General features: G+C 52.2%; 12 protein-coding genes across 12 annotated transcripts; 7 read left to right on the top strand and 5 right to left on the bottom strand.

Moving 5' to 3' along the window:
- Positions 1-79: 79 nt before the first annotated feature.
- CPAR01_00030 (casein kinase II regulatory subunit) lies at positions 80-1,798 on the top strand (the record flags this gene model as incomplete). Its single annotated transcript, XM_060484323.1, has 3 exons — positions 80-220; positions 350-796; positions 926-1,798. The coding sequence occupies 3 exons, from the start codon at positions 80-82 to the stop codon at positions 1,796-1,798; spliced, it is 1,461 nt and encodes a 486-aa protein (XP_060355180.1).
- A 1,118-nt stretch (positions 1,799-2,916) lies between these two features.
- CPAR01_00029 (uncharacterized protein) lies at positions 2,917-3,006 on the top strand (the record flags this gene model as incomplete). Its single annotated transcript, XM_060484322.1, has 1 exon — positions 2,917-3,006. One exon carries the CDS (start codon positions 2,917-2,919, stop codon positions 3,004-3,006), a length of 90 nt encoding a protein of 29 aa, XP_060355179.1.
- A 230-nt stretch (positions 3,007-3,236) lies between these two features.
- On the top strand, positions 3,237-5,084 carry CPAR01_00028 (beta-xylosidase; the record flags this gene model as incomplete). Its single annotated transcript, XM_060484321.1, has 8 exons — positions 3,237-3,475; positions 3,540-3,624; positions 3,674-3,734; positions 3,788-3,901; positions 3,968-4,016; positions 4,062-4,241; positions 4,293-4,930; positions 4,981-5,084. 8 exons carry the CDS (start codon positions 3,237-3,239, stop codon positions 5,082-5,084), a joined length of 1,470 nt encoding a protein of 489 aa, XP_060355178.1.
- Positions 5,085-5,668: 584 nt separating this feature from the next.
- On the bottom strand, positions 5,669-5,956 carry CPAR01_00027 (uncharacterized protein; the record flags this gene model as incomplete). Its single annotated transcript, XM_060484320.1, has 1 exon — positions 5,669-5,956. The coding sequence occupies one exon, from the start codon at positions 5,954-5,956 to the stop codon at positions 5,669-5,671; it is 288 nt and encodes a 95-aa protein (XP_060355177.1).
- A 242-nt stretch (positions 5,957-6,198) lies between these two features.
- CPAR01_00026 (uncharacterized protein) lies at positions 6,199-6,411 on the bottom strand (the record flags this gene model as incomplete). The annotated part of the gene is made up of 1 exon (XM_060484319.1): positions 6,199-6,411. One exon carries the CDS (start codon positions 6,409-6,411, stop codon positions 6,199-6,201), a length of 213 nt encoding a protein of 70 aa, XP_060355176.1.
- Positions 6,412-7,117: 706 nt separating this feature from the next.
- CPAR01_00025 (nuclear transport factor 2) lies at positions 7,118-7,968 on the top strand (the record flags this gene model as incomplete). The annotated part of the gene is made up of 6 exons (XM_060484318.1): positions 7,118-7,127; positions 7,294-7,311; positions 7,416-7,480; positions 7,541-7,612; positions 7,686-7,784; positions 7,852-7,968. 6 exons carry the CDS (start codon positions 7,118-7,120, stop codon positions 7,966-7,968), a joined length of 381 nt encoding a protein of 126 aa, XP_060355175.1.
- Positions 7,969-8,441: 473 nt separating this feature from the next.
- CPAR01_00024 (carbonic anhydrase) lies at positions 8,442-9,317 on the bottom strand (the record flags this gene model as incomplete). Its single annotated transcript, XM_060484317.1, has 3 exons — positions 8,442-9,043; positions 9,108-9,218; positions 9,302-9,317. 3 exons carry the CDS (start codon positions 9,315-9,317, stop codon positions 8,442-8,444), a joined length of 729 nt encoding a protein of 242 aa, XP_060355174.1.
- A 3,755-nt stretch (positions 9,318-13,072) lies between these two features.
- CPAR01_00023 (60S ribosomal protein L8-B) lies at positions 13,073-14,249 on the bottom strand (the record flags this gene model as incomplete). Its single annotated transcript, XM_060484316.1, has 4 exons — positions 13,073-13,273; positions 13,330-13,839; positions 13,903-13,977; positions 14,247-14,249. 4 exons carry the CDS (start codon positions 14,247-14,249, stop codon positions 13,073-13,075), a joined length of 789 nt encoding a protein of 262 aa, XP_060355173.1.
- A 1,211-nt stretch (positions 14,250-15,460) lies between these two features.
- On the top strand, positions 15,461-16,675 carry CPAR01_00022 (PP-loop family protein; the record flags this gene model as incomplete). The annotated part of the gene is made up of 1 exon (XM_060484315.1): positions 15,461-16,675. The coding sequence occupies one exon, from the start codon at positions 15,461-15,463 to the stop codon at positions 16,673-16,675; it is 1,215 nt and encodes a 404-aa protein (XP_060355172.1).
- A 250-nt stretch (positions 16,676-16,925) lies between these two features.
- Positions 16,926-17,446, bottom strand: CPAR01_00021 (uncharacterized protein; the record flags this gene model as incomplete). The annotated part of the gene is made up of 4 exons (XM_060484314.1): positions 16,926-16,946; positions 17,000-17,094; positions 17,223-17,319; positions 17,399-17,446. 4 exons carry the CDS (start codon positions 17,444-17,446, stop codon positions 16,926-16,928), a joined length of 261 nt encoding a protein of 86 aa, XP_060355171.1.
- A 1,015-nt stretch (positions 17,447-18,461) lies between these two features.
- On the top strand, positions 18,462-21,941 carry CPAR01_00020 (MOZ/SAS family protein; the record flags this gene model as incomplete). The annotated part of the gene is made up of 2 exons (XM_060484313.1): positions 18,462-19,143; positions 19,306-21,941. The coding sequence occupies 2 exons, from the start codon at positions 18,462-18,464 to the stop codon at positions 21,939-21,941; spliced, it is 3,318 nt and encodes a 1,105-aa protein (XP_060355170.1).
- A 2,318-nt stretch (positions 21,942-24,259) lies between these two features.
- Positions 24,260-26,086, top strand: CPAR01_00019 (ENTH domain-containing protein; the record flags this gene model as incomplete). The annotated part of the gene is made up of 4 exons (XM_060484312.1): positions 24,260-24,332; positions 24,395-24,464; positions 24,519-24,739; positions 24,810-26,086. The coding sequence occupies 4 exons, from the start codon at positions 24,260-24,262 to the stop codon at positions 26,084-26,086; spliced, it is 1,641 nt and encodes a 546-aa protein (XP_060355169.1).
- Positions 26,087-26,324: the final 238 nt, after the last annotated feature.

Genomic DNA, 26,324 nt, shown 5'->3' with positions numbered 1-26,324 from the left:
GAAGAGCAGTGATGGGCGAGCAATTCGACTTGATTTGACATGGCTACGTACCTAGACACATACGTCTCGGTGAGTAGCAATGAATCAGTGGAAGCGAGAAGGAGTACCCTCACCGAGAAGATCGGCGAAGGGAACAACTAGAGGCCCGCTCACCGAAGGACCGATGGAGTGCGCACAGACCAGCATAGTGATTGGACGTAATCTCAGCGGGCTGGGCTTCGTGAGGCACCGCAGTCCACAGCCCACCCACCACAACTACAGCTTTTGCTGAGAGGCTCCAAATACCGCTTCTCTCCCCTGCCGCCAGAAAAAAAGGACGGGGAAATATTTCTCTGTATCGCAACTCAAGTCTGCTCAGTACACGGCATCCGACCGCTCGCGAAACCATTCCTCGATCTCGCAACTTCCCCATCGTCCTTCGCGCTCGACATGCGCCGCACTTGACCCGTCACGCCCCCCAACTACCCCGCCACCTTTGCGCCCCTGCTGGGAGACCATCGATATCCAAAGCAGCTGTTCGGAGACCATCGCTGTCCTCCATCCGACGACTGTATCGCGCGTGCTTGCCCGCGTCGCAACCCAACCCATTTTTAAACGATACCCCGTCAATACCATCACCTTGGATTACCTCGACGACATGTCCACCTCTTCGGGGGCCCCGGAGTCTTGGATATCTTCCTTTTGCTCTCTCCTTGGCCATGAATACTTCGCTGAGGTTTCTGAGGAGTTCATCGAGGATGACTTCAACCTCACTGGCCTGCAGAATCAGGTCGCGATGTACAAGGAGGCACTCGAGGTACGCAGGCTGTTTCTTTCTCGCTTAGATTTTCTTTCTTCTTTTGTTCTTCTGGAGATTGGGAGCTCAAGCGACCTTTTCAGCTCCCAGGCTGCGCGATAGACGTCAATGCTGACCTGACCTGCATAGATGATCCTTGATGTGGAGCCTGAAGAGGACGAGGACGAAGAGGAGGAGGAGGATGAAGACGAAGACGAGAACGACTCGGGAGATCAAGACCGACTCGGCCCCAGACACGACCGGAGACAACATAGCCGCATGGCTAGCGACCTAAGTGTTATCGAGTCTTCCTCCGAGATGCTTTACGGCTTGATTCATCAGCGATTCATTTGCTCGAGGGCGGGCATTCAACAGATGAGCGAGAAGTATGAGTTGGGCCATTTCGGCTGCTGCCCCCGTACCAACTGCGACCAAGCGAGAACACTCCCTGTCGGTCTCTCTGATATTCCCGGCGAAGACACTGTGAAGCTGTTTTGCCCCTCCTGCCTCGACGTCTACGTCCCTCCCAACAGCCGTTTCCAAACCGTCGACGGTGCCTTCTTTGGCCGTACCTTTGGCGCCCTCTTCCTCCTCACATTCCCGGAATACGACCTCACTAAGCGTGGGGCCGAGGTTCTCAGCAGCGGCGGCGCTCGTATTAACGATGATTCGCTCGAGATGATCAATGGCATGTACGCTAAGAACATTGCACCGGGCCTGGGCGCTGGACGTATATATGAGCCCCGTATTTACGGCTTCCGCGTTTCCGAGATTGCAAAATCAGGCCCTCGGATGCAGTGGTTGAGGGACAGGCCGGATAGCATGACCGAACTGGACGAGGCGCGTCTGTACGCGGATGAACACCCCGATTCAGACAATGACGAGGAGAACCTGAACGGCAACGGCCGGCCTACGCCCCGTCGCCGTGCTCCTGGCAATGCGCGCCTCCGTGCAACGCAACGCCAGGCGCAGAATGGCAGCCCGATGGCTGTGGAGACGAACGGTGCAGAGTCGGAGCTTTAGGACTTGGTTTGGAAAACGATTCGTACTTATGGGACCGGTAGTCCTCCAAGGTTGGGCGGCGAGTGTGGCACCGCGCCAGGATGGAGGCAACAGGCCAGGGAGAGAAAGATGTCGGTGCAGATCGAGCGAGACGGTCAACACGGCTGCTCTGCATAAGGTAGATGGCGTTTAGGAGGCACACCCCGATCTCCGTTGACGAAAGAGGCACGGCGTTGCTAAGGGAGATGCATTACTGAAGTAAACAACTCATGCCGTTACACGAACTCTGATTTCAACTCTTTTTGCAGGCAATGGTGCCTGTTGTATAGGCTGAATGCGATGGCCATTGCATTTCTGGGCCTCGGGACACAGAATATAGACTGCATGCAATTCGACGGTCAAAAACAACGACTCTTCATCTCGCTCTCATCGCGATGCATGGAGACAATACCTCTACACAACGGCTCGGCGGCAGATCTCCTTGTAGGTAGCGATGGCCCCCGTGAAAACCACACCCTGCCCATGGGGTCAGCTTCTCGATGTCCACGTTGCGTCTTTCCTTGCCCTGCATACTAGTAACGTATCACTGGCCTGGTATTCTCCATTTCACCCCGCCCCCTCCTCCCACCTGCTCCTCTCCTCCCGGTCGCGTATTTCCCGGATCGCCATCATGCTTAATGCCCCAGACGATCCTCCTAGACCCACAAACCCATGCAGAATATATTCGATGAGAGGACTATACGGCCCCGGGTGAATGCTAGACAAATCTACGAACGAGCCTCTCTTCATTTATCCTTTGCCTGCTATTTACCCGGATGATGTCACCCTGTACCGACGATGCGGGGACTCGAGCTAGGCTTGTTCGTTGGCAGATATCCCGAGCATGTTTGATGCGATTACCATAGCCTTCTAGTTCGCCTATAAGTCGCCCATCTAGTCTCGAATGTAACTACTGAGTGTCATATCTTGGAGAGAAGGGCATGTCACTTGCATTATAGTAGACATTATGTTTTCACTTGTAACATTGGCCGTGTGGCTGATGTGCCTTTCAGTGTCAGAGGGATCTAACTCGACCTTTTATAACCCAATATTCCCAGGATTTCATCCAGATCCTAGCTGTATATTTGTTCCTGAGTGGAATGATACCTTCTTCTGCGCATCCTCTAGTTTCAATGCATTCCCGGGCATACCACTCCATGCTAGTAGAGACTTGCAGAATTGGAAGCTAGTCGGTATGTTCCAATGACCTGTGAGGGTGAATACTCCATTAACATGGTCTAGGGCACGTCTTGAACAGGGAAGAACAGCTCCCTCGACTTGTTGAGACAAACCGATCCACAAGGCAAGTCTCTCGGGGTAGAAGAAAGCTTGCCGCGCCTGACAGAATTCAGTGGTATTTGGGCACCGACACTGCGCTATCACGATGATACGTTTTGGCTTGTTACAACTCTTGTAGACGATGATAGAGACGCGGCAGATGCTTCGCGGTGGGACAACGTATGATCCGATTCACGTTCTTCTCCTTGACTCATCTAACTCAGTTCTCGGGTCCAAGATTATCTTCAAGGCGCAAGATCCTTTTAATCCGGAATCTTGGACCGACGCGGTCCATTTTGAGTTTGAAGGATACGATACGGAGCCATTTTGGGACGATGATGGTAAGACATACATCAATGGTGCCCACGCCTGGAAGATCGGGTATGTGTTATGGAAATGAGAGCGACCCTCGGAGGAAAAAACACAAACGCTGAAACAATACAAGACCGTGGATTCAACAGGCGGAGGCCGATCTCAACACCGGGAAAGTCGGCGAATGGAGAACTATCTGGAATGGCACAGGCGGCATGGTCTGTGATGAGTCCTCTGGAGACTTCCTCAGGGCTGACATGGGAACAGGCACCCGAAGGACCACATATCTATCGTAAAGATGGCTACTACTATCTTCTGGCTGCCGAAGGTGATTCCAAATGAACATCCTGTGGGCTCCGAAAGCTAATGGCAAGTTGAAAGGCGGCACTGGGCTTGGCCATATGGTCACGATGGCCCGCTCAAAGAGTATCGGTGGCCCGTATCAGTCAAATCCATTGAACCCTGTTCTGACCAACGCCAATACTACCAATTATTGTTAGCAAAGCGCAAAGAGTGCTCTATTTCCAAGTTGGCTCTGCAGGCGAGGCTAACGGAGATCAGTTCAAACTGTCGGACACGCAGATCTATTTCAAGATGCCTCTGGGAATTGGTAAGGAGCTCCACCATTGTACTTCGAGTAGCTAATGAGAACCAGGTGGTGTGTTGCCTTGGGCACGAGATCAGGGCCAGAATGGCGCAACTTTCCAATGGGCCGAGAGACTGTCATGACTTCGGTAACGTGGAACGAGGGGGAATGGCCATACTTTACCCCCATCGAAGGGAAGATGAGTGGCTGGGAGATGCCGCTTGAGAATCTGGATATTGAAGGCCCCGGGTACGTATTACATCTTTTCCCTCTCAAGAAGACTTCTGCTAACCAAGCTAGCCCATGGATCTCACTGGGAGAAATTGAAGGCGACGCGTTTGACTTCTCTCCGAATTCGGCCCTTCCAGCTCACTTCACGTATTGGCGGTATCCGATCGAAAGCTCATACATAGTTTCACCGCCTGAGAATCCCAACAGCTTACGTCTGATACCCTCCAAACTCAACCTCACCGCTCTAAATGGGAACTACGCGGGTCCCGATGGCCAGACATTCATTGGAAGAAGACAGCAAGACACGCTCTTCTCTTATAGCGTCGAGCTTGACTTTCAACCAACCGAGGAGGAGGAAGAGGCCGGCGTTACGGTGTTTCTTACGCAGAACCATCACCTTGATCTCGGCGTTGTCTTGCTGCCCGCGAGCGCGAGTACGCAGGCCTTCCCTGGCCAGAATTTGACGACGGGGGGAAATCCGACTGATCTCAAGCTTCAATTTCGGTTCCGAGCTATGTCGTATGTTGCTGTTCCCACTGATATCGTGGCACCCGTACCGGAGGACTGGCTTGATAAACCACTCAGATTGGAGATTCGGGCTGCCAACATGACACATTACTCGTTCTCTGCTGGGCCAGCTGGGTCAGCTTTCCAGACCAAGACTCTTCTCTACGCCTCCAACGATGCGGTTAGTTGGGGTTTCACAGGTATGCCGCTTTCTCTTTCTGAATCAAAGCTTTCGCTGATAGCTCAACAGGTGCATTCCTCGGGGTGTATTCGACTAGCAACGGGAGGACTGGAAAAACGCCTGCTTATATCTCAAACTGGAAATACACCCCCGAGGTGCAGTTCAGAGATTGAAAATCACCAACCAGATCGGACTTTTCAAGAGTTGGATATGTTTAAAAAGGAAGCTACAAGTAGATTCTCTGTACCGATCCTTGTACACAGCAATCTTTCCAAACTCTCGTTCTCTTCGGTGATCGAGATCGCGGGTACACATTCACGTCAGCAAACTGACCCGGTGAATCATATGCTTCCTCTGGCAAATTACAATAACAACGGCAAGATGGCCGAGCGGTCTAAGGCGCTAGCTTCAGGTGCTAGTCAAGTAATTGGCGTGGGTTCGAATCCCACTCTTGTCATTAAGTTTTGCTGATGGAGATATCATCGAGGTATGACATGCCTGGGGGCTGAAAACATTATATTCCCCTTAACGTTCACAATGATGTCTATTCCGGGATATTATAGCACCCCATGCCTACCTTGAAGGATTGGATGTTCTATTTTGGTCTCTTGACCGCCTCCGATTTGAGTATATGGGGTGGTTAAGTACGACCTTGCCCATATTGTTCTCTAGCGGCCGCGATGGTCACGATTGTGGGACTAATCCATGATATGTTCCTTGAGGAATCAGTGTGGCATGCCCACGTCTAGATGTATGTTCAACATAAGGATGGCAGGAGCTGGCTCATAGAGAGTGTCGACACTTTCTTTGCATAGGCTGCTAACGTCATTAAGAAGCAATAGACAAGAGTAGAGCATCTGCAATTCCCTGGCTTTATTCGAGATTGACGCTTCGGCACACATGAGTCACTCAGCCGCTCGCGACCAACGAGCAGTTGGTCCGACGTGAGAGTCACCTCCACGTCCTCGGAGCAGCACCCCATGTCGCTCGTCGAGCAACTCGGAAGACGATGAAGGAAAGATATCACCAAACAACAGGCCAGCATGCTCAAACAGACAGAGTAATTCTCATAGTCCATGTTTATTGTTTCTACATGGGTGTACATAGTACAGTCCTTCCTAATCTAGCAGGTTCATCAATCAAAGTGAAGGTTAAGGGATCTATTGATATCCAGGTTAGCTAGTGCTTTCGTGCCAACAAGCGCTTGATTAAGTTTTGCTTCAAAGCTACATTCAGACTGTTGAGCTTGATAAATTGAATCAACATAGTATATTCTGTTGGCCGTTCTTAATGGAAGAGTTGATCATCAACGTAGCAACCCGCGATGGAGTCAAATTTGTTAAGAAAAAATGAGATCAAATGCTTACCGAGCAGGGAAATTTCTGTGAACAGAATGTAGTGAAGTGAGTAAAAATCCGAGGTAAAGCCCTCGTGTCGCCTGAAGGCAGGATGCGCAGGAGATACCATGAACGATTTGAGTACTCTGATACAGTCGACCATTGAGATTCTCAAAAGAGATCGATACTCGGTTTGGTTCGTCCTTTATATCGAAGTGAGGAAAAAAGCCGCGACTGGAGAGAAACAGAAAAGATTTTTGTAGTCAAGGTCTCGGTGGTGCACGGCCCATGCGGAACGGGCTCGCTTACTTCAGATGATGGAGACAGTTGAGTTGAGCCTTAGGCAGATGGCGGCTCCCCATCAAGAACTGTTTAGCTGCATCTATCCCTCGAAACAAGAATCACCCCGCTATTTATGCCAGTATCTACCCTATAGCACTTGCACAATCGCATGCTGATAGTCGAAGCGGTTACAGGTGTCAGAAGTTCAGAACCCCACCATTAATACTGGGCACCCAAACCCAAAGACCAGGTAGGCACTGCCCTATGCCTAAAACCAGGAAGTTGCCCGACAGGTGACGTTAGGTACCTGACCACAGTGACCAAGTGCCCAAGCACACAAGGTAAGGTACCTTAGCCTCCCGCCTTCCATTGCGTGTGTGCTGTGCGCCGCGCCCCTGCCATTCGATTGTGTTAGTCCCCTCTTTGCCCACCACCCCTCCTTCGTTGCTCAGCCTGGCGACCGGCGAAAGCTCTCCTCCGACAAAAGTCTCGATCGCTTCAAACCCACCGTAAACAAACCGACCCCTCCTTCCGACCCGAAACCCCCTCGTCTTCAACACACCTATCCCCTTTCCAAATCAGACAAAATGGCGAACAGTAAGTAGATGTGCACTCAACCGTCCCCGTCACTGCTGTAGCTGTTGTCTTTGCGCGTGCGCTCGCTCTGTGTGCTGCCCCGCATCTCCATGATGTTTTCGTCCTTTTTTTTGCGCTTCATCAGACCAAGAAAATAGATAGATAGCTAACCGATGCCTTTTCGCAGACTTCGAGGAAATCGCAAGTAAGTGTTTCCATACTCGATAGCCGAGATAGCCCGCACCGCAATGCCGTTTGCTTGCCCTTCTTCGACAAAGAAGACACTGACAGCCTCCACAACGCAAACAGAGCAGTTCATCGAGTTCTACTACAACCAGTTCGACTCGGACCGCAAGGGACTTGCCAGCCTCTACGTGAGAAATCTACTGCTACATAATCATCCGGGCATTCACTGACAACGATAATAATAATAGCGGGAGCACTCTATGCTGACTTTCGAGTCTGCTTCTTCCCTTGGTGTCAACTCCATCGTTGAGAAGCTCACCGTGTGTACTCCCAAAGAGAATGCGCAAATTCAATGCGCCGCCTGCAGTCCCCTCACTGACCCCTTTACAATAGTCCCTCCCCTTCGAGAAGGTCAAGCACCAGGTCACCACCCTCGACGCCCAGCCCACCGCCGATGGCGGCATTATCATCCTCGTCACTGGCCAGCTTCTGGTACGTATATGACATGCCCTGCGGCTGTTCCACCGTTGCAACTCTTTATCTAACCCAAGAAAAATAGGTCGATGAGGAGCAGCGCCCCATGAACTACACTCAGGCTTTCCAGCTTCTGCGTGATCCTGCCTCTGGCAGTTACTTCGTCTACAACGACATTTTCAAGCTTGTCTACGGTGCATAATTCTCCACGCACTCTAGGAGAATACGATTTGATGAGGCCTAATATCTGATTTCGAGGGACCGGGCATGGCTTAGGGCAGGATAAAAGAATCTCTGTCTCCTTCGATTTCTCATTCCCATGAATCTACGCCGGGTTGAGGCGAGCACGTTGACAAGGATACCATTTCACGTTTCCAGGAATCCCAAGACGGCTCTGTTCATACATGGCTCTTTAGAGAACTGGGAAAATACCCCTATTATTATCACATGAACTCAAAGACCTATTACGCCCCTTGATATCTTGTATGACTTTGTGGCCTTGATTTTGCCTGTCATTCCGTTTCCTGCGCCTCGCATAAATTTCAGTACAAGAATGGAAACCCGAAGTTGGAAATCAAACATCGCCCCTCAAAGGCTATCTTCAGACAAGTGGTCACCGTATCTAGACGGCACCATTGGTGTTACATCATCATCGCTTTGCCGTTCTTTCCACCCTCAACGGACCTGCATGTGGGCGTCTCCGCTGTCACGGAACACGAGCTGAGCGTGTTGACCGCGGACGATCTCCTCTTCCCCACCTCCGTTCTTGATAATGCCGTTCCGAGTGGCACCCGGGCCCATAGTTCCGAACCCAAGGTCGCGGATACGGCCACTCGCGATGTCGAAGATGCAGCCGTGGACAGTCATGCCTCGCTCTTTGATAGCCTCCTGAACGGTGAAGTTGGCCATGAGCACATTGACACCAGTCTCGACGTTCATCTCTGCGATACGGACAGCCTTGCGGTCCTCATTCTTGATGGCGTCGAGCTCCTTTGCGTTTTGAGCGCGGACTGTCTTCAAGGGAGTGAGCCAGGTATCGAGCACGCCTCCGACACGGGAGTCGCCCAGCGCCGCCTTGGCACCGCCGCAGGCTGAGTGACCGCAGAGCACGACGTGCTTAACCTTGAGGTGGGCAACAGCGTACTCGATGACGGCCGAGGTGTTGATGTCTGTGGGGGCTACGATGTTGGCGATGTTGCGATGGACGAAGACGTCGCCGGGTTGGAGACCCAAGATTGTTGTCTCGGGAACACGAGAATCAGAGCATCCTAGCCACACTTTGTGTCGACATGCGTTAGCATCAGAGCTTAAGGAGGACGCTGGCATTGCAGATGAACTTACAGATTGAAGGCGACTGCCCCGAGGCAAGGTTCTTGAAGAACGCAGGATTCTGGTGTGATTTGTACCCAGCCCAAGCTTGGTTAGAGCTCAGGGCATAAAGGAACTTGTTCTCTTTATCCATGACGATGGAATGTCAGCATGTTGTCTTGAAGTAGGACTATTTGCCCAGGGAGGTGAGATTGTCGGGTACTTACGGTCATGGAAAGCCATTGTGATCGAATGTACACTGACGCAGCCGGACTCAATGTAAGAGCAACGCTGCGGGGTATCTAGATGAATTCGACTACGACTCGGTCGATAGTCGGGAGGACGTAATAGCTGATTCTAGTGTGCAAGCAGGAAAGTATTACGTGTTGCTCCTGTGTCCGGATGCTGTGTGCAGGCAACCTGGCTGAGACCTGCCCAGCTGTAGAGATAGTAATGATATATGAGACCCTTGATTGACGCTCGTTTCTGCTGCGAGGTAGAGAAGCCGGGCCGGTTCACTACTGGAAAGGAGGAGCTGATTTCTGACTGTACACACAGAGCACGACAGACGTCAAAGTTGTCGGACGTCCTTGGCTACGAGGTAGAATGCCGGGTCGACGTAGGTGGGAACACAAGGCCGCAGAATCGAATGTATGACAAGTGACTTCCTGTCTCGGCCGACGGTATGCGAGTTAAGCTGGTTGGGAGGGACTTTGGAGTCTGAGATCGAAGATGACGGTGGTGGTGGTGTTGGCCAACGCCGAATGCCGTAGTGTAACCTGGGGTTTTCGCGGACTGGTCGTGCCACTTGAGTATAAGCAAGATGTATTGAGCTAGTGATGCGTGACGAGAACAGGCATATGCAAAGAGATTCCGAGCCTTCAGCGAAGGAAGCAAGGATGATAATAGATAGAGGGGAAAGAGGGACGATCCAATGAGCTGAGTGAAGGAGAGTGAGAGAGAGAGTGTGTGTGTGTGTGAGAGTGTGGTATGTGAAGGGCGAACCAACCTATTCCAGAAAACTTGCGTTGAGATGAGCAGAGACTTGTGGTTGAGTTGGAGAGGGAGCGCCGAGGGAATGGTTGATCCAATGAGAGATGGTGTTGTTGAGACAATGTAAATGAGCTTCAAGATCAAGCTGAGCTGAGAGAATGGTAGTATCAGACAACGTAGTGGGCAAGCGAAATAGACTCGAGATCCTGCAGTAGGCTACATGCAGATATCATAAGATGTAAGGCCATGAGCACGCGGGGGGGCGAGACATGGAGCATAATATAAGTAGTATGGCGATGCATACTTGGGCGCTACCATACATGGAGTCGATGCATGAGACGAGAGCAGAGAGACACAGACAGACGGAACACCCCCGGGTACCACCCGCAATCCTCTTGGCCGGGACCATGACCGTGACCATTTGGTGGAGAGCTCTCCGCACCTGGAGACAGAGCCAAACACAGAGCCAGACAGAGCCAAGACTTTCGGACGAGTCGCCCCAGAGATTGACGGTGCCACACCCCGGGCATCACCAGGGACAAGTACACACGGCAGAAGACAGAAATAGGGTGGGGGGGAGGGGAAATGGGAGACGGGAGAGAAAGACGGAGGGAAACTTGGGAAGAAGACACCATACCCCGGTCACGTCTTTGCGATGCGCACTATTTCGGGGTTGTGACCTGTGACTTGGGACGTTTGCGCTATGCCTCCGGCTAATCCACCACCCTGAGGCGGTGCGGTGTCCGCATGGCAATGGAAAGCATGGCCAGTGTTCACGGCATATGTCCTGGCTGCTATTCTTTAATGGACGGTTGTGTATAACAGAATCGGACTGAATCTAATCGATTGAAAACGCTAGCGAGGGCGCGCAGTGTATTATTGTCTCCGGCCACCGAGTGGGGGCTGAAGGACCGTCTCCGTGCGATGATCAGTCAGGCCCGGCCATCTCCGTCGGTCGGGCACTTATCTCCGTTCCAGCCCACTTGGGTCGTGGAGAATCTGACCGAGCCGCTGACAAGTTGAACTGTCCGTTTGACAGACAAGGGCAGTACCATAGTGAACCCCCCGTCTCTAATGCGCGGCCGCGGAATATGATCCATGCTCTCTGTCTTTGGGGCTACCAGAAGCCATAGGGAAACAGTTGAACCAAGAGCGACTCCCGGCTGTGAAACAGTGCTTGTCAGTGTCATCCCTCACAACACTGCCGTAAAGGCAAGGCATCCTTCGCAATCCCAATCCTTCCCTCGCTGATCTCCACGGTGTGATCGACGGTGATCTGACAGATTGGGTTCATGTCGCTATCTCAATCATAATGCAGACAGGACTGTTTACCAATGAGAAGGAGTATCGAGAGTCGAAGTGTTGACCAGTTGCTCATCAATCCACAAGGAAACTCTTGGTTGACAGGAAGAACCAGTGAGGAAGGGAAATGCAACTAAGCTTTCTGGAAGAGGAGAACGGTATTTGGTGGTTGCTTACTAACCTAAAGCAGTTTAGCCAGCCAATGTAAGCTCTCATTGAATGTATGCGTGACAGCGTGATAGGTGCCGGGCGGGCACTCCCTCATGTTTCCCTCTCCTCTTCATAGGTAGGCTTACCTTTTTTTTTCACCCCACACAGATTATAAGCCGCCGGGGCAATGGCCCGGTCGTATGAAGAGACAAAAGTCAACCTGACCTACGCAGAGTTGTAAATAGGCTGAGCACGTCCAGAGCTCGGGTCGCACTCGCAGTCGTGCTCTTTGGATGGACAGGGACATCTCTGTGCCCGAAGTGGAAGCATATGGGTACACGAATGCCAAGAAATTCAGAATGTTTTCGATATCGCGGCCACGGCGACTTTGGAGTCTGAGGGAAGAACAAAAAAAGGGGGGGGGAGGGGGCCTCTCCCATAGATAACCCGGGCCGGGGCCATTCCTACAATACCTACAGCTTCGGGACCTGAGACGGCAAAGCACACAACAAATGTAAAGCTGGCCCCGGGTCTGCATCCGGTCCAGGTCGCCCGACAATCATGGAATGCGCCGTCTTCCACGAACATTCGACAAGCGGGCGGGATGAGGATAGTTGCGGACGTGAAGGAAGAAAGAGCCAGCGAGAAACAGGGCTGTCTGTATTTACCAATCTGGGAAGATTGCTCAGCCCAGAATACAAAACGCGCAATGCACCACAAGGTTTACCGGCTTGGCGTGCAGCAGCTCTTCAGCGTTGCACGCGTGCAGAGGCCCTCAGGTTACCATACCGCAGCTATAATGAGAGCATGTTCTCAGACTTGGTTCTTGGCACTTTGTTGAGGAACCCAAATTTCTGCATCATCGTACGGTATTTCGATGGTCGATCTGGAGCACTACCGCACTTGGACCCTTGCGCCTCTCTCTGGGTTTCTCATCAAGTTGTGGGACCCCTGTCGTCGATCAACCCCACAGCCAACTATAGCTGGTTGTTTGTTAATTACTATGTACACTCGTTCTACAGAGTGGTCCTGTAGTATCTCACGCTGTCGCATCTCGCCATATGCGACTTGCCAAGACTTTTGAGAGAAAGGCCTTCGGTAAATACAGAGTAGACTACGGCATCCATGGACGGACATACCCGTCCGTCATAATAATGGGTTGACTTGGCCTTTGTATGACTGCGCCGTGAGCCCATGGCAGACTGCCATCAGATAAGACTTGACAACTCCACCAACTACAGCAAGGGCTTCAGTAGTCTTTAATTTCCTTACAGTAATGGGCTTGAGTTATTCGCAAAAAGACTTAGCCACCGGTATCTTTACAACCCACGAACCGTCAAATTTCACATCATTGCTGAGAATTGGGCAGGATTGAAGAAAGCGACATGTCGGATTGGGAGTAAAAGGGTCGGGAGGTCACCATGTCATGAGAGCAAAGCATGAACTTGAAACCCAATAGAATAATCCCGACGCCATGCCAAATTTTTATGATCCGATAGCCTCCAGTGGCCTAGTCTCCTAATACACTAAAGTAGTCCGGGTATTGTTCCATCTTAGACCTTGATGGCGTTGTCAAGAGCCTTCTGCTTCTTCTCGGTGCGCTTCTGGGCCTTAGCACCCATGATACCACCACCCCACTGCTTGCGAGCGCTGTCGGTCTTCTCCAAGTATCCGTCCTTGATGGCGGAAACAAGCTTGGAGAGCTCGCTCTTGTCCTCGGAGCGGACCTCGGTGAAAGCGAGGACAGCGGCAGTCTATGATCAGTCAGTAAGCCGCAACAACAACATCTGTGACAACCGAGTAGACATACCTTCTTGTGGACGACGGTTCCGAGGCGGGCCTTGCCCTTGATGATGGCGAAGGGGACACCCATCTTGCGGCAGAGGGCGGGGAGGAAGATAACCAACTCAATGGGATCAACATCGTTGGGGATGAGGACGAGGGAAGCCTTCTTGTTCTCGATCAGGCCAACAACGTGGTTGAGACCGTACTTGACAGTGTAGGGCTTCTTAGAGACGTCCTCCTTCTTCTTGCCGTCCTTGACGGCGGTGGCCTCCTTGACGAGACGCTCCTTCTTCTCGGCCTTGGTCTCAGGGCGGTACTTGTTGAGGAGCTTGAAAGCCTGGGCGGCAGTGTTGCGGTCGAGGACGTGCTGGAACTGGGCGATCGCAGGGGGGACCTTGAGGCGCATGTTCAAGATCTTCTTCTGGCGCTGAAGACGGACATACTCGGGCCACTTGACCATGCGGGCCAAGTTGCGACGGGGCTGGATGTCCTGGCCGATGCCGAAGTTGCGGGGCTTGCGCTCGATGAGAGGGTTCTGCGATCATTGTCAGCCATCTATGGAACTGCGCGCGCAATCATGGAGAGAATATGTACTGACCTTAGGAGCCTTCTTGGAGCCAGCCTTTCCCTGAGGGAAAGGGGCGGGAGCCACCTTCTTACCGGACTTGGGAGGCTATCATTGAGAAAGCAAGACATCAGTGAATTGTTCAAATCAACTTGTGTCTTCCTTTAACTCTAAGGAGAAGGACGGAGAAGCATTGGAAGTGAATCCAACACTTCACCATCCCTTCCAGCCAAATCATCATCAACGGCCCGTCCCCGCAAGCAAGCTAGCTAAGGACCGACGACCGAGACGGAAAATCGCAGTTCGCATAGCAGCGAAACTCGATGGAGATTGGCCTCGAGGGCAGATGAAGTCGTCTTCGTTCAATTTGTACTCACCATTTTGTCGGTTGTCGTGATACTGCCTTTGGCGGGGATGGATGAAGAGAAGGTCAATATGCAGAAACACAAATTTCAGGAGACGAGGATAAGACGTTGTTGGTGTGGGCGCGAAAAATTTGGATTAGGGCAAGATAGGGTGGGTACCCGATAAGAACATTTACAACATGGTCACGTATCTGCACCGTACTGCAGGTGGGGAACCCGCACCGCTAGTCTTATCTCCACGTGATGATCGCTTTCCGACGATAAGTGACCTGAAGGCTTGAAGTTAGGTAGGTAGGTACTTTAACAAAGGAGTGCGCGGAACAGCCTTGACAGTGACGACAGGGTAGTCGACCCCACTACGAGGGATGATGGAATGTCACTTTTGCGCCAGACAAAATAGTTCACAGAGACCCGAGCACCTGATTGTTGGTCATCTTGTTCACCACGATTGGACCGACTCTTAAAGTACCCACGACAAGTATTTACGCCCATCCTGAATCAATCTTCTGCTGGCATAGGTAATTACCCGTTTGGCAGCTCAAGCGTGCAAGCTAGCAGGCAATGCAAAATGGAGACAGCAGTATCAATACGAATAAGATCCTCGTCTCTTGTTTCCTCATAAAACCCAGGCTGACAGTCTTTGTTATTCCTGGTTCACTCAGGAGGGATGCAAAGTTGCTGGAGCAGACGATTGTAATGCATGGCAAAGCGAACGAGGAGTATTTCACAGAGAAATTCCCGTCCCATTTCTGCACTAAATGACGGTACCCGTGTGGTAGGTATCTTGCCCACTAAGTGATGGAAGATCCAGGCACGGAATTCCGCTTTGCGGTACGTACCTATTGCACCGACGATGATGACTCCAAGGTCATCAAAGCGACACGGCGACACATGCTATTCTTAAATTTTCCTTAACTTCGATCTAGCAACAACAAATTCCTTTTCTGATCCGACTCCCTAGACCACTCTTCCCCCGGAATACATGTTACGTGGAGAAACACAAGCCCACGTTCACTGCGTTCTCGACTTTCCGGTTCAGCTTAATTTTATCCTGTCCGATCCACCGCGGGGTGTCAATTTCGAAGTTCGTCGATTCAACTGAGGCGACGGTTTCTCCAGCGCGAAGTGGCGCTAAACCTCTGCCGCCGACACGACACTATTTCTCTGGGACGCCTCTCGTATCGCTTGGGACCTACTTATTCGTTCCTCGTGGTGCAGCAATCAAAATGGCACCGGTACTATGCGCAAAGTGCAAGACCGAACGCGCTCTCGTGAAGCGGCCCAAGAACCACCAGAAACTTTGCAAGGCTTGTTTTATCTCAGTGTTTGAGGAAGAAGTACATCACACTATTGTCTCTTCCGCACTGTTTTCCCGGGGAGAACAGGTAGCTATCGGGGCTTCGGGTGGCAAAGACTCCACCGTTTTGGCAAGTGTTCTCAAAACCCTCAACGACAGGTATGACTACGGCTTGAACCTTGTACTCCTCAGCATCGATGAGGGTATCAAGGGTTATAGAGATGATTCGCTCGAAACCGTCAAGAGAAATGCCGTGCAATACGACATGCCCCTTACTATAGTGGGGTACGACGAGTTGTACGGCTGGACGATGGACCAGGTTGTCGAAGTGATTGGAAAGAAGGGCAACTGCACATATTGTGGTGTATTCCGCCGACAGGCACTGGACCGAGGCGCCAAGATTTTGAACATTAAACATGTTGTCACCGGCCACAACGCAGATGATGTGGCTGAAACCATCCTCATGAACCTCTTGAGAGGAGATTTGCCACGGCTAGGTCGCAGCACAAGTATCGTCACTGGCGACGACACTAGCGATGTCAAGCGCAGCAAGCCCCTCAAGTATTCTTACGAGAAGGAAATTGTGCTATATGCTCATCATAAGAAGCTCGACTACTTCAGTACCGAATGCATCTACAGCCCCGAAGCTTTCCGTGGAACTGCTCGCACCCTGATCAAGAACCTCGAGCGGGTGCGGCCAAGTGCTATTTTGGATATAGTCCGCAGCGGTGAGGATATGGCTCGGCTGGTTGCAGGAGCATCAGGCAGCTCTTGCGCCGGCAAAGGAAGTACTCCCCGTGTCGCTGAGGATGACTTCATTGCTGGCTGCGGCTCGCAGCAAAGCAAAGGCCTTGCAACCGAAATTGCTCAACTGGATGCAAGCTTGAGCCAGACAAATCTGACCAAATCTCAGGAGACAGACTTCACGACTGCTCCTTCACCTTCGCCAAAGATTGGAAAGAATATTCAGAATTCGTCTGAGACGCCCAGACCGAGACATGGCCAAGCACAGGCAACTCCGAGTGCTCCATTACAGACATTGGGCAAGTGTGAAAGATGCGGCTACATGTCTAGTCAAGCCATCTGTCAAGCCTGTCTATTGGTGGATGGGTTGAACAAAAATAAGGCGCAGATTAGCTTATAGAGATAATAAGATCCTCATCCCAAGCCAGAACTAGCAGACATTTACAATGTTTGTCTGTGGCCCGCCTCCCACCCCTCCACTCGACGTAACCGGCACGATCAAGTCAACAATCGCATAGACTGCGGCAGTAGTTCTGAGACTGAACAGGAAATAAAAGTTTCATTGGGTGGCTGAAGTCGATGATGAATAGTGGAAACCCTCATGGTTTCCAGACAAAGTAGCATACATGTTTTTAGTTGAACCTCATCCTCTATGTCATACGCTTCTCCAACTGCACGGTATGGTTAGCCAATGTTCAGCCATCTGTCGCAAGCAAATACATACTCTCCAGGGGTGGTTCAGTTCGAAGCCTGGAGGCGCTTCGTGGTTGGCAATCTGTCCCCGCAGATCGCCCGTGAGTCTGCGATCCCGGTCCATCACTGTTATACCTTCAGGTTAGCTTTCCATCGAACAGTAGGATATGTTTCCTGTCGGTTGGACACGTACTTTGCTGTAAGAAAGCGAGGTTAGCAACGTGAATATCGAAGGAGTGCCAGTTCACGAATACTCACCCTATCCCACTGATCCAAGCCCCAACGGGGCTTCTTTCCGCCGTTCTGAATGCCCTTGATGACGTGCAGTCCGGTACCGGTGATACCGAACATCTAATACGACGTTAGTTTCCATCGTGGAGGTTGGAGTCGTCTTGCGCCGGCGCAATGGCAATCACAAGGTAGCTCTTACAGCAATCATGATTCCATAGGGAATCAGGGTTTCGAAAGGAACGGGCATGGTAGCGGATAGCCGTTCGGCTGAGCGTCGTTATTCGTCGGTTTGTATGTATCGAGAGGTCGCAAGGCCGACAAGAGACACAACTTGTAGTTGTCGGTGTCTACGGGAGACGTCGTTGGATTCCGGCTTCCTTGAATTGACTGACCAATTGATGGAAGCAATCCGCAAGTCGTCGGTCCCTCGGACTTGTTATTTCTGGATCACGTGATATGAAGTTCGCGTCAGTGCTTTTGCGATCAGAATGATTGGCTGAGCATTGTGAATGGTCCCGACAGCTTGCCATTGGTCACTGTGGAAGTTATGCAATGGAAGTGGGAACCTTCCATCCATTGTTTCCGTCCCTGACACGCCTGGCAAAAGCTCCTCCCCCAAGGTTGCGTTTCGCGAATTGAAGCTCATAGCAAGTGGCTAGCAGGTAGCTACCCAGGTACTCCGTAGTAGGCGCCTACCTACCTTAGGTACCTCCACTGCCTTGCCGTCCCACACCCGGTGACCCAGATGCATGTCGCGCATACCTACGGAGTACCGTGGGAACCTAACCTCTGACCCAGGTGGTGCAGACACAGTGCTCAATTGACTGATTACTGTACGCGCCACAGGTGTGGAAGTCGCATCCCTTGGCTTGCGCCAGTCTGTTAATTAGGTATCTGCGCCTCGGACAAGACGTGAAAGCCATTGCTGGCTTTTCTACAGTCGCCGAAGACCCTGTGTCAACCATCTAGTAACACGTTAAATCCTCTGCCCAGAGACAGCATTCGAGCTGTACCAACGTCAGTGCATGTTTGCCGCGCATCGTCGCCTAAGGCTAAACGCGCTCACTTCTATCAACAACATTCGCTCACGGCCAGCCGATCACCACAGTTGTGCGCCAGACTCGCTCGATCCTTTGGCTTTCTTGCTAGCTATGGGCTGCGAATACCGGAACCTTGTCATTCACGGGCGGAATTCGAAGCAATAGCTCTGATAAACGATTGCAACCCGCACACTCCCGCGATCTTCGCGCTTCGACGACAAGATGGCAAGCGCTCAACTCACCGAAGAAGAGCTGCAGCAGAGCGCTCTTCTTTCAGATGAAGATGCCGACATCGAAGACGCACCAGCAGTGCCCGTCGAAAAGTTGCCTCAGGATACCGAGAGTCCTTTGACGAACCCAAACACGCACGATGACGAACTTTCGGATGCGATCGGCGATGAAGACGATGAAAGAGACGCGCCTACCTTGGACGGTGACATTGAAATGGCTGAGAATGCGGACGATAATAGTGAACTGTCCGAGCAGGACTCTCTAGAAGAGAACCTGGACGAGTACTCTGGCGTCGACATGGATCAGCGCCTGGAGCAAGACGATGGAGACGAAGCTTCGGGCGGTGCGCGCAGTCGCAGCAGCAGCTTGCTAGATGACATTGAGGAAGACGAGGCAGAAGGTGTTGGCGCTGTTAAGATCAGACCAGGCGAAACCGATGATGAGGACGCAGATGAGCCGGACAGCGAGCACTCGGAATCGCAAAGTGAGTCTGGAAACGAATCAGAAGGAGGCGAAGCATGGGACGACGTCGCTGTCGAGGAAGAAGAAGACGAAGACGAAGGTTCAGAAGACGCAGCGATGAACACCTGCATGTTCTGTAAACAAGATGAAGAACATGATCCGGCAGAAGACTTCGAAGAGTACTTAGCTTGCGTTGGATGTGGAGAGAACTGTAAGTGCTCTACATTACATGGCGGAGCAATACCGCGTAGAAAGCTGACAGTATCTATTTAGCACACCAACATTGCGCCAGAGAGGCCGGCGCGTTGCAGGAGTTTAATAGTACATACTCCCTCCTCCGTTAAGCCCTATTGTGTCTAATCTTTCCTTGCAGCTGCTTCTCAGTGGAAATGCCCCGATTGCGCGACTGCTGATGATATGCGTGCCGACGAGTCTCAAACGAATGCTTCTCCTGAATATGCAGAAAAGCTTGAAGCTGAGCAAGAGCCAGACGCTGAGCACGAACTTGGACTGTCTCCGTCGTCCAGACGGTCAACGGCATCCCAAGTAGCGCGAGACCTGCTTCCGCCCCAAAAAGGCACCTCCAAACCTGACTCTCACTCGGTGTTCAATCATCTTCTCTTGAACGACGATCCCATGGATGGAACTCGAGTTCTTCGTAAGCGCAAGACGTCTTCTGTCGAAGCTGAGGAAATCGTTATGTCGCTCAGGAAGCGTCGACGAAACACGTCCAAAGATAGGGAATCAAGCCATGGTACAGGCACACTACAGGACGGCGCCAATGGAGCTGGGGAGAAGGATACACGCCGCACACTACGTATACACCCCCCTCGAAAGTCAAAAGCGGTTACCATCACTCGACGGAGCCGGTCCATCGTTGTCAAGATGCGTGTCAAGCCAGCCGCCCTTCGCCGCGTACTGTCAAGAAAGTCCTCGTCCAATCGAAGAAGAACAGAGAAAGTGATAGACACAACGGCTTCGTCCCAGGATGGATTGGCTGCAGCCATGGCAGCTTCCTTTACTTCCACTGACTACTCACATCCCTTCTATTCCTTCTTGGACCGAGAAACCGACGATGTAAGAACAAAGCCATACGGAGGCATTCTCAGCGAGAACGAAGCAGATACATCAAGGACTTTGCCGACCAATGATGATCGCCGAAGATTCGATGAAGCCAAGCAAAAAGCCGAGGAGGTATGGCGAGCTCGTCTCCACAGTATCCAACTCAACCTAGCGACACCGGCCAAGAGGCCCAAGAAAAATGCTGGACCAGCGAGCCAAATCGAGTGCATCGATTTTGGAGGCTGGGAAATCGACACTTGGTATGCCGCTCCCTATCCAGAGGAGTACAGCCGGAATCGTACTCTCTACATTTGCGAATTCTGTCTGAAGTACATGAACTCGGATTATGTCGCCTGGCGTCATAAACTAAAGTGCCCAGCCAAACATCCACCGGGCGACGAGATATACCGGCATGGATCCGTTTCGGTCTTTGAGGTTGATGGCCGAAAAAACCCTGTCTACTGCCAGAATCTGTGTCTCCTCGCCAAACTATTCTTAGGGTCCAAAACGCTCTACTACGATGTTGAGCCGTTCCTGTTCTACGTGTTATGCGAATACGATGCTCTTGGCTACCACTTTGTTGGTTACTTCTCCAAGGAGAAACGAGCCAGCAGCCAGAACAATGTTTCTTGCATTCTAACCCTGCCCATACACCAGCGGAAAGGCTACGGTAATCTCCTGATTGACTTTTCATACTTGCTCACTCGCGTAGAGCGCAAGACTGGATCACCAGAAAAGCCTCTTTCGGACATGGGCCTCGTCTCCTACCGCAACTACTGGAGGCTGGTACTCTGCCGGTATCTCCTTGACCATGTCGAGGAGGATAAGTCTACGGCACCGGGCCTCAGTGTTCGGCAAATGTCCGACGATACCGGACTGACTCCTGACGACGTCATCTCTGCCCTTGAAGGTCTCCGATGCCTCGTCCGTGATCCAGTTACGGAGCTCTACGCCTTCCGTGTCGACCTTTCGTACTGTAACGACTACATAGCAAAATGGGAGAGCAAGGACTACGTCAAACTGAATCCAGACGCGCTCACCTGGACTCCGTACGTCATGGGGCGTGGCAATGCTACAAACTTTGAGTTGGGTCCAGCTATCAGCGCGATTGCGCCACGAGAAGAAGATGACATTCACAAACCTGTGCAAAGTGTGCCGCTACCAGCCTCTCAACAAGAGGCAGCAGCCAATGGCATTATCGACAACACTCCCGTTGCCGAAGGCGGTCCATCGAACATCGCTGAGGAGACTGATACAGAAGCGACTGGGCCGAAGTTGGAGTCCAATATTTTTGAATCCACGGAGTCACATCCAGACGGCCTGACGAACGGCGAGACTGGTCTAGAACAGGCTGAGGAAGAGCCGTCCCAGCTCAAGGAAGCGCTTCAGTCTATTCCCGAACAAATGGTCGGAGGCGACTGGGCCAGCCTGTACAAAGACGTACCTCCATCGAGGTTCGAGGTATATCCGCCTCCGGGGGGTCGACGGTCCGACCGGCCGCGACCCAGTGTACCTCGGCCTATCGTAGCAAGAACAACGAGCAGCAACTCCAGACCGCGACGTTCGGGCGGTGGCAGCAGCGCGAGACGAACCACATCAAGCCGACCCAAGAGCAAAAGCTCATCGTCGTCATCACGGCGTAAAACGGGGGGAACGGGACGTGGACCGGGCCGTTGGCCGAAGGGTACTAAGAAAAGCGATTACGGTAATGCCGATAGTGGGCCCGGTCTCCCGCCGGGCTGGCTTAGAGAGAAGCAAGAGAAACAGCGGCTGGCTGGCCTTGCTGTGACCAATGGCGAAGAGGCCGAAGGACTCACCATCGAGGGCAACGAGACAATGGATGTGGTTCGCGTGCAGTTCCAGGAAGGGGAACACGAGGACGCTGGCGCCGAGGGAGCAGCAAGCAAACTCAACGGTGACGTTGGCGGCCAAGCAGAGGACGAGTGATGCCAAACAACCGATACCCCCTTACACTATTCATATTCCTAGTCTCATGCGAGCCGACTTGTACCATATTGTCTTTTTAGTAATGCCAGCGCTGCATCTATTCGTTTTCTATTCTCATTTTTCTTTTTCGTCTAATCGAATACTAGTGAGACGTATTCAACCAGTGTCTTTACTGTGGACGAAGGCAGCTCAAAAAGGAGTGGGTAGTACTAACAACTTTTGCAATTCTTGAAAACCCCTTTAATTTTGTTTACCTATCTGCAGGCAGGCAAACCTAAATTAGAGGTTGGCATTACTGAGCATTGAGATGTGGCTGATTGAAGGCGCGTCTGGTTCCTACTCCTGTGACATCCACGGTTGTCAGCCACATAGTCAACCTCGCCCTAGCCTCTTTCCAGCATTCTCCGTTATAAGGAGACTGGTTGTCACGCTTCCTATCCGGACCGTCCCTCTCAAATACGTCTCCGGCCACCTCACATGACCTTGCGATAGTATGCATCCGTATCCATTCTGCTCAGCACCTCAACCGTAAAGGAGCCGAAGCTAAATTCACTCAGCCTCCCTTGATGACATGGCCGTAGCCTCCGATTTGGCCACCTTCTTGCTTTCATCCAATCGTTGAGTTACATGCCTTCTCAGTACGCGCAAGCACGTGATAAAGTCTTTGTCTACGTGACACAGAGGGTAGATGGGCAGCAACACCTTTTCTGAGAAGATCATTCTCGAGTGAACATGGGAGTGAGGGTGTAGGCGTGTGATAGAGCTGCAACGATGGAGGTAATACCTTAGTAAGAGCCGAACAGGTCGGTAAGCTGGTACGGTAGCTTAGGTAAAATGTCTGCCCATAAGTAACCTGGAAATGTCAGGTTGGCAAGGTTGGGTCCGGCATCAGGGTATCCGCCAGCCGCGTATCCGTCGGTGAGGTGTCGCTGATGGGGTCTGCTTGTACCTTAACCTCAAAGCACATGCTTAAATACCTAGGACGGGTAGGTAGCTTTCTTCATCGCCTGCAACATGTGAGGTAAGGTACTTGTCGGAATGAAGACCTGCAGAGGCACATCCTGTCGCATGTTGTTCGGGGCATAAGGCACCGCCAGCTTTGCGCTACCGAAATGGAAGTACGGGCAGCCGCTACACAAATTGACAAACGTTAATTTAGACGAAGTGCCTCATGCCATATCTACTCGGTAGCCTGGCATTTTCTGTAGACATCCACGACCTCTTTGAGTTGACTTGCCATCCAGGTGAATGAGTGCTAGGTACCTTACCTTGAGACCTTGGTTGTCAGGAAAGGTAAGGTATTTTGTACTTTGTGCCGGGGCAAGGTACGGATACCTTTACCGACACAGCCTTCTGGCTCCACACTGAGGTAACTTCTATGCGTGGGACAGGCCTGGAAGGAGACTGCTCCAGCGCTCCAAAGTCTTGGACCTCCGAGTCGCAGTCTCCGTCTCCGACCGCCCGGCCAAGTTGCATTACGCACACGCACTCGCCGCACCGCCAGAGACATGAAGTGTGACACTCAGGTCGTCACTCCCGCCCCAGTGCCAAGTGCCCAGTGCCCAGTGTCAAAGTCAGTGCCCAGTGCCAACCGAACCGGGACCTTTCTGTCTTTTTGCCTTCCAAGTTCCACGTTGCTTTCTCAAGTCGCTCATCTTTGACAAACTTTAATGCTTCACCTTCAGAACTTCCATCTTCCGACAATCGCGACGCTCTAGGCATAAACAAGCGCCATCTTCGTCGTCAAAAATCTACCCACTAGCCAGCTAGGCACTCCGTCTCCGTCTCTCAGTTTGCTGGGCTCCGCTATCCGCCGTCATCTGGCCTGCCTCCTCACCCCAACCACTGGCGAAGTCGGCCTTGCGACCCGTTCATTCCCCTCCGCCGACCCTTCGTCTGCCAACGCTCTGTGCTAGGCCGTCCTTCGATTCGTTGGACCAAGCTGTCGTCACAAGCGCCCCTCCCACCTCCAACCTTTGCCTTCCATCCATCATCAGCTTGTCTCTTCGCTGCGCTTTTATCCAACCCTCTGACAACACTGTCAATCATTCTGCGTGCTATTGCTCGTCGCATCAGCAATCAGCAATCGCCTGCGTTGGGCCCAAGCTCTCCGTTGTTGTCGCCCTAGTCGCACCCAGCTACATCGCGTCGCTGTCGTCACTATCTTCCAGCGCATCCGACAGCCCACTTTCTCCCGAACAATACCCAACCTCCCTTCCTCACGGGAACCGGACTTGGCATCGCCTACCAATCCATCGCACACCACCTACTGACAAAACAACACCCTCGGACGGGCCGACGACCAAAACACCGCCAAAATGTCCAAGGTTATGCGAAGTGTCAAGAACGTGACCAAGGGTTACTCCAGTGTCCAGGTCAAGGTTAGAGAAGGTGAGTCGCAGATCTCCCGAGCATTCGTCCTCCTTGGAACCCATCCTGACACTCGTTCTTAGCAACCAGTAACGATCCATGGGGTCCTACCGGAACTCAGATGAGCGAGATTGCTCAGCTCACGTACAACACGTAGGCTTTTCCCTTCACCGTCGATCATTGGAGTCCGCTAAGTTTACATACCAGATCTACCGAGTTCTATGAAATTATGGACATGCTCGACAAGCGTTTGAACGACAAGGGAAAAAACTGGAGGCACGTTTTGAAAGCCCTCAAGGTGCTCGACTACTGTCTGCACGAGGGCTCCGAGCTTGTCGTGACGTGGGCGAGACAGAGCATCTACATCATCAAGACATTGCGCGAGTTCCAGTACATCGATGAAGACGGTAGAGATGTTGGCCAAAACGGTATGCGCCCCCTCTACTATTCCTAGTGCATTCACTTTGGTCAATTCGCGAGGTTTCTGACAGTGACCAGTACGTGTTGCCGCCAAAGAACTTACGTCTCTCATTCTGGACGAAGAGAGGCTTCGAGCCGAAAGAAGCGATCGCAAGTCATGGAAGTCCCGCGTCACAGGGTTAGAAGAATTCGCTCCTCAGCATACCAGCCCTACTCAACCGCGAGTCCGCCGCCGCATGAGCAACGAGGACGATACCGAATACAGACTCGCTATTGAGGCTAGCAAGCATCAGGAGGAAGAGGACCGCCGAAAACGAGCCGGCCGCGGCGCCAACGAAAGCGAGGACGATGACCTAGCTAAGGCGATCAAACTTAGCAAAGAGGAGGACGAAAGGCGCAGACGAGAGATGGAAGACAACAACGCCTCGCTCCTCTTCGACGACACCCCCGTCCAGTCAACGCAACCGCAGTACACTGGATTTAACCAAGGCTATCAGCAAGGCAGTGCTGTGGACTTCTTCGCCAATCCCATCGACCAGAACCAACTTCAGACGCAACCTACCGGTTACATGAACAATGCGTACACCGGATACCAACAGCCGCAGGCGGCAGGGTTCCAGAATGGCTACGGCGGCAACGGTTTCGGCATGGACCCCTACGGACAGCAACAGGGCATGCAAGGCTTCCAGCCGCAGCCAACGGGCTACAACCCTTACGCCCAGCAGAACATTACCCCTCAGGAGACAGCCTCGCAGCCAGGGAGCAACAACCCGTGGTCGACCGGTTCGATGAAGGCGGGCAACCCAATGAAACCAATGCAAACGGGTTCCAACAACCCCTTCGCGTCCTCATTTGGCCGCCCGCAGACGCAAAATTCTATGCCCCCCTTGCCAGAACAGAAGACACTCTCAGCTTTCAGCCAGCCCAGCTTCGCTCAGCAGCAGCAGCAGCCGCTGCCTCAGCAACCTCAGCAACCTCAACTCACATCGCAGCCGTCCTTTGGAACCCCGCAGAAGGAGCTTACGGACCACGAAGCCAAGCTCAATGCGCTGCTTGCTGGGGGAGACGGTATGGACACATACGGCAACACCGGCCAGACACGTATTCCAGCGCAGCACACTGCACCTGGGACCTTTGTCAACAGCGCCGGCTCTGGTGCCCAGCGACTTACTGCAGAGGCAACTGGAAGCAACCCTTTCCTCCGATCACAATTCACAGGCATGCCTAGTATGTCATATGGGCAGCAAATGCCGGCTGCCACAGGTCCTGCAGGTATCAATGGCAGCAACAATCCATTTGCGGTCGGAAGACCACAGCAGCAAAACACGCAGCCGCAGGACCTCATTCAGTTTTAGGTCACCGTGTCACGTGGGGATATACTACGAGGCTGACGTGGGCGCTTGATCATCGGCGCTGTTCAAGCCAACAAATGTTTGTACTGAGGCTCAAAAGGATTCCTTTTTTTTTTTTTTTTTAGAGTCTGGGGGATGCAGAGGTTCTTACTTGCGGTGCGGTCACATACCCGGCAGAGGACTCAACTTGTTCCTGTTCATAGTTGGCCGGCGGTTTGCTTCGATTTACATTTACACAGCT

Source organism: Colletotrichum paranaense (assembly GCF_030867605.1).
Source record: "Colletotrichum paranaense strain IMI 384185 chromosome Unknown Scaffold_1.1, whole genome shotgun sequence".
In the NCBI taxonomy this organism is placed as follows: domain Eukaryota; kingdom Fungi; phylum Ascomycota; class Sordariomycetes; order Glomerellales; family Glomerellaceae; genus Colletotrichum; species Colletotrichum paranaense.
Note: the sequence above shows the minus strand (reverse complement) of the source record. Positions and strands in the feature narration are given on the sequence as shown.